At 38.7% G+C, this 6559-nt stretch overlaps 1 protein-coding gene across 1 annotated transcript in view; it reads right to left on the bottom strand.

The window, feature by feature from the left end:
• The window catches only part of nrxn2a (neurexin 2a), a 614491-nt gene that overhangs the window by 443774 nt on the left and 164158 nt on the right, over window positions 1-6559 (bottom strand). Inside the window, exon 5 of the mRNA XM_073823970.1 lies at window positions 2264-2565. Coding sequence (XP_073680071.1) covers window positions 2264-2565 — 302 coding nt within the window. The remainder of the gene's footprint in view (window positions 1-2263; window positions 2566-6559) is intronic.

The following is a 6559-nucleotide window of genomic DNA, read 5'->3' as shown; positions in this document are numbered from 1 at the left end:
ATACAGCTCATGAAAACCCCAAATTCCTATCTCAAAAAATTAGCATATCATGAAAAGGTTCTCTAAACGAGCTATTAACCTAATCATCTGAATCAACTAATTAACTATAAACACCTGCAAAAGATTCCTGAGGCTTTTAAAAACTCCCAGCCTGGTTCATTACTCAAAACCGCAATCATGGGTAAGACTGCCGACCTGACTGCTGTCCAGAAGGCCATCATTGACATCCTCAAGCAAGAGGGTAAGACACAGAAAGAAATTTCTGAACGAATAGGCTGTTCCCAGAGTGCTGTATCAAGGCACCTCAGTGGGAAGTCTGTGGGAAGGAAAAAGTGTGGCAGAAAATGCTGCACAATGAGAAGAGGTGACCGGACCCTGAGGAAGATTGTGGAGAAGGACCGATTCCAGACCTTGGGGGACCTGCGGAAGCAGTGGACTGAGTCTGGAGTAGAAACATCCCAGGTCAAGCTTTTGAACCAGAACAGCGGCAGAAGCTCCTGACCTGGGCTACAGAGAAGCAGCACTGGACTGTTGCTCAGTGGTCCAAAGTACTTTTTTCGGATGAAAGCAAATTTTGCATGTCATTCGGAAATCAAGGTGCCAGAGTCTGGAGGAAGACTGGGGAGAGGGAAATGCCAAAATGCCTGAAGTCCAGTGTCAAGTACCCACAGTCAGTGATGGCCTGGGGTGCCATGTCAGCTGCTGGTGTTGGTCCACTGTGTTTTATCAAGGGCAGGGTCAATGCAGCTAGCTATCAGGAGATTTTGGAGCACTTCATGCTTCCATCTGCTGAAAAGCTTTATGGAGATGAAGATTTCATTTTTCAGCACGACCTGGCACCTGCTCACAGTGCCAAAACCACTGGTAAATGGTTTAATGACCATGGTATTACTGTGCTCAATTGGCCTGCCAACTCTCCTGACCTGAACCCCATAGAGAATTTGTGGGATATTGTGAAGAGAAAGTTGAGAGACGCAAGACCCAACACTCTGGATGAGCTTAAGGCCGCTATCGAAGCATCCTGGGCCTCCATAACACCTCAGCAGTGCCACAGGCTGATTGCCTCCATGCCACGCTGCATTGAAGCAGTCATTTCTGCAAAAGGATTCCCGACCAAGTATTGAGTGCATAACTGAACATAATTATTTGAAGGTTGACTTTTTTTGTATTAAAAACACTTTTCTTTTATTGGTCGGATGAAATATGCTAATTTTTTGAGATAGGAATTTTGGGTTTTCATGAGCTGTATGCCAAAATCATCAATATTAAAACAATAAAAGGCTTGAACTACTTCAGTTGTGTTGTAATGAATCTAAAATATATGAAAGTCTAATGTTTATCTGTACATTACAGAAAATAATGAACTTTATCACAATATGCAAATCTTTTGAAAAGGACCTGTATATCTCCAAATGTATTCATCTGAAAGAAGAAAGTCATATACACCTAGGATGGCTTGAGGGTGAATAAATCATGGGGTAATTTTAATTTCTGGGTGAACTATCCCTTTAATGTTCCCAACTTCTTTTGTAATCCCATTTGTTAGCAAATGAGAAGATATGTAAAATCATCTCACTGACACATTATAATGTCGTAGAATAAAATGTGAAAATATCTTGAATTTATGTTAACCTACAGACCTTATTTCAGGCATTTAACCATTAACAATTTGGGGGGGGGGGGGGACTCTCATTTCTGCAAAATTTATAAATATATAAGTGACACATCCTGTTGGGTATAAAAATAAATTACTTCAATGAAGTTCCCTTTGCTAACAGCCTAATTAAAGAGTCCTTCCAAAAGAAAATTTAACTGCTCACTTTAGAACAAGTGCAACCTTGCAGTCTAAAATTCACTTTTTTTTTATTTTTACAACCAACATACTCTTTGTATAACAGGATTTAAAGCTAAAATCATAAGTGGAACAACAGTTATTGCAGATAAACCCCCCCCCCCCCACTACCACACTTGAAATTCCCTATTACCTGAGGGATATCATTAAAATAGCTGTGGTAAGAATCACTTTTGTCTTTGCAAACTTCAAAAATCTCATCATGACCACCACTTGTTAGCCAATCAGAAAACTCAGAGTTTAATTACTTTTCCTAGCAGTACAGAAATCGCTACAAGCAGTTTTAAAGAGTTAATACTACAATTACACATTTATACATCATCTAGTAGACCAAAACACAGTCATCAAAATATCAAATAAAGATCAAATGAAGCACCCTGTGAAGCTATGATGTGCAAAGGAGAACGTTACCTGACGTAGGTTGCGGGACACGCGGACCGCATGCCAGGCGTTGTCGTTGAACTTGCCATCGGACGGCTCCACCAGAGCCTCGAAGGCACCGGAGCCCAGGTTGATGACCAGACACACGGCTCCGCTTTTCAGAGACAGGTTGACATAGTCGGCAGACTTGCCGGTGTGGAGCAGGAGGCCGTTTCGCTGCAGTGTTCGGAAGGACAGGGTGATTTCGTCTGTGCTGCTCTGGATGGGCTTTTGGGAGAGGTCGTAGCTGAAGAACTCATTACCCTTGAACGTGGCCACTGACTCCACTTGGCCTTGTTGAAGGGAGATAGAAAAAGGCAAGGGAAGGTCATTAGAGCTGGGATGGATGTGGACCAAGGGTATGAAAACTGACTCCTCTTTATATTGTCTGTGTTTTATGGACTCTCACGGAACCAACCAAACATTTGAGAATGAATAAGTGAATAAATGGAGAGTTAATGAAATGGCAATGGATGTAAAATACTTATAGCGTGTTTTACAACCCAGAAAAGTTCAGGCAGGACTTGAGCTCTGATGTGATTTCGGCTAATAAGAGGTTTAAGGCCACTGGCTCAAATGAAGCATAAACGAACCAGAAATTAACAGTACAAGACAGCTGCAAGCATGAATCATTGTACATGTCTTTGACATGAGAAAATCCCACTGGACAACCACACATGCTTCCCATAGACATGAACCACAGAGGTGCGTGATGTCACACATGTAAATGAGTGTAATCTCTCCCAGCACCGTTCGCATCAGCTAATCGTGAAGGTCATTTATGCATGTAAAGCTCGCCGTCCTGAAATTAAACTGCGAGTGCGCAATTAAACGAGCTGAAAACGGGCTGTCAGGAACAATCTGAAATAAAACACAGCCGCGCTTTTAAATAATGGTTTGATTTGCGAACGCCACTGTAAGATGTGAAAGCTTTGATGAACGAGGTAGAGTTTCAAAATACAGTCATTAAGAAAATAGGCGACTGAGGAGGAAGCTTGTCAAAATATCTTATCGTCGTTATTTTAGGTCGTTAAAAATCATCACTTTCAGACAGCTTGTTAGATTCGCCTTTATTTTCTGGCCTTATGTGCAGCCCACACCACCTGTTAATCTTGTGGGATTGTGAAATAGTACATATTTTCAAATTCGAAGAGTTGGTGGGTTGCCTGTGTGATGTAAAGGGAAGCCCTGTATAATTAGCCTAGTTTCGGGTTAGTCTGACCCCAATTGGACACGTTTCTTAAGGCAGAGTGTTTACATAAGACAGCCAGAGAGCACAGCGGAAAATGCACAGTCTCAGGCAGCTTTAATCTAGTCAACAAATTGCTGTTAAATCATGGTGATAATTAAATGACTTTCATTTAAACATCTTGTTGATAAAATGACAAGAAAAAGAATTAACAAACCCCCTGAAAAAATCTGGAAAGAGTATGATTATTTCAAATTCCGATTCATATTGCGCTAAAGTACATTTTTGCATTTCCTAAAGAGTGGGTCATATGGGTTTACTGTCTTACTGAAATAGTTCTGATAATTTGCTGTGAACCCACCATTTCCTAAGAATGTGTTGATTAATGTAGACTGTCATTGTTCTAATTACTTAGTTTAATTATAAGGAATGTAGACATATTTTGGTTCACAAACTTGTACTGTTTTTTTTTTCTGACTCCAGCATTATATCCAGCATTATTGATTCACAGTTTAGCAGCTACATGATTCGCTTGCATTGCATACGGAAAAATCAATCACAACAGACTTGGCCAGCTGACCAATCAGAGCAGAGTAGGCTAATAGAAGGAAGGGGTTTACAGACCTTAAGCACAGAACTGCGTCAGACGAATCGTTTCAAATTCATTGCAAAATGATTTTAATATTAAATGTATATTCTGACAAAAAATTACGTTTTCTGACCTGCATTGAAAACCTGTTGTAGGGGACTCCAACACAATATTAGGATACTTTAAAATACCATACGACAAAAAAAAAAAAAAGTGTAATATTGTGAAATATTACAATTTAAAGTAACTGTTTTCTATTTAAATGCATTTTAAAATGCAAATTATGTAGCAACTCATAATGTAATAACTAAGCGTACTGTAATAAGTGCACATAATGTAATAAGTGTTACATTATTAATGTAATAAAATGTTTATAATGTAATACTTTCTTGTCTAAACGTAATAAAATCCTGGGCTCGTAATGTGAAAGTTTTTCAATGTAACATTTTTTTCTTAGAATGTAATAGGTTGTTGCATGAGCAATGTACTACATTATGGAAACACTTTTTACAATTATGACTACATGACAAAATTTTGCTACCTGATCTCATGATATGTGAACTTTTTCACAAGAAACTAAAAAGGTACCAATAAGGACATATCACAGCAGTCTCCAGCAGAAATTAAAGAAACACACCACTATTTTTGAAAATAGGCTAATTTTTTTTTAATTAATTTTTTTAAACAGTTGAGTTTTACCACTTTTGAATCCATTCAGCCAATCTCCGGGTCTGGCGGTAGCACTTTTAGCATAGCTTAGCATAGATCATTGAATCTGATTAGACCATTAGCATATTGCTTAAAATGACCAAATTATATTACGCAGTGGCTGAAAATAGTTCTCAGCTAGGTAACTTCCATTGTGACTGGCACTAAGTTTGTGACTGGCACTAATATGCTGATTTGGTGCTCAAGAAACATTTCGGTTAGACGATTTTACAGTACATGTACTTACAGTTTACTTACCCAAGAAAGTACTGGGTATTACAAGGTAACTACAGGCATTACAAACAGAGCATCCTTCTTGATTCAAGAGGTGGACCCAATTTATGACACCAGATGAAGTCATTTTTCATCTAATTGATACGAGTCTATCAGATCTATCAAGTTTCTGCCAACCCATCTCTGACAATCATGTTTTACAGCAGCGGTACAGCAATATTCGTCCTTCAGATATGCATACATAACCTGCTCAGTGGCTAAAAATAGTATGAAATATTCCATTCCAGGTTTAACCAGCAGAGCATAACATTAATTTGAAGACTTGTGATATTTCATCAAGCAAGAAGGCTCAAACCATCAGTTAGGAAAGAAACGATTGGGCACGAATCAACCAACCAGACATCTTCACCAAGGAAATGTGACCTTGCAAAATTACAGCGGCAGAATCTTATCATAGTGCCACTTGGTTCAGTGGAGAATAAACAGCCAGAGCGTGTTCCACAACAAGCAGACCTACCACGTAGAGAGGAACTCTTTAAGAGATGACAGAAACGAAGCCCCTGCTGAGCCATGTGTGCTTAAGTTATTTTTTTTCCTTTCTCTTCTTGTTTTCTCACTGACTACGGTGACGCAAAGAGAATATGACCCACAAAACACAGGGGCTATGACTAAGTATAAGGTAATGTTTCTAACAATACACCGACGTGACATGATGGGACTCGACAATATCAGCGAAGCTTTAAACTTTTCAAAAGTGCAAGCTGAAAGTGCCTCAGATGTTACCGCTGCAGAAGCAAATGTTCTCAGATTGTAACAATGCTTCTGACAAATGAATTGTGACTCAAATATATTCACAAACAGAACATTGTGCATTAAAGTTGCAGTGTGTGATTTTCTTTTTAAGAAAAATAAAATATCCATACCACAGTCAGATCTGTTCAAATTCACCAATCAAGAGACTTTGAGGTGCTTTCTGCCTGTCAGTCAATTTACTTGTTCACAGGGAAGCCCTACTGTACTGTATATGGGCGGCAGAAAGCTGAGAGCATGGCAGAAGTGGATTATTCAAGTTAAAGTAGCAAATTCAGGTTCACAAGCAGTTGATAGTTTGTCATTATATGTTGATACTACTTTGACATGCTGAATACAACTGTATCTTTGTAGGGTGGGGAGTAGAATCTTTTTCACATGGTACCTCAAAGACAACAAAGCTATTCAGCATACAGTGGCATGCGAAAGTTTGGGAACCCCTTGCAGAATCTGTGAAAATGTGAATAATTTTAACAAAATAAGAGAGATCATATGAAATTCTTGTTATTTTTTATTTAGTATTGTCCTGAGTAAGATATTTTACATAAAAGATGTTTACATGTAGTCTACAAAAAAACTAATTGCTGAAATTATTACAATAACCTCCTTCAAAAGTTTGTGGTTTTTAATACTGTGTGTGGTTACTGTGTGTGGATGATCTTCGACTGTTTTTTTGTTTTGTGATGGTTGTTCATGAGTCCCTAGTTTGTTCTGAACTGTTAAACTGAGCACTGTTCTTCAGAAAAATCCTCCAGGT

The sequence above is a fragment of the Garra rufa genome, chromosome 19, assembly GCF_049309525.1.
Source record: "Garra rufa chromosome 19, GarRuf1.0, whole genome shotgun sequence".
Taxonomy (NCBI): Eukaryota; Metazoa; Chordata; class Actinopteri; order Cypriniformes; family Cyprinidae; genus Garra; species Garra rufa.
The sequence above is the reverse complement of the archived record's forward strand: the minus strand, read 5'-3'. Positions and strand labels throughout refer to the sequence as shown.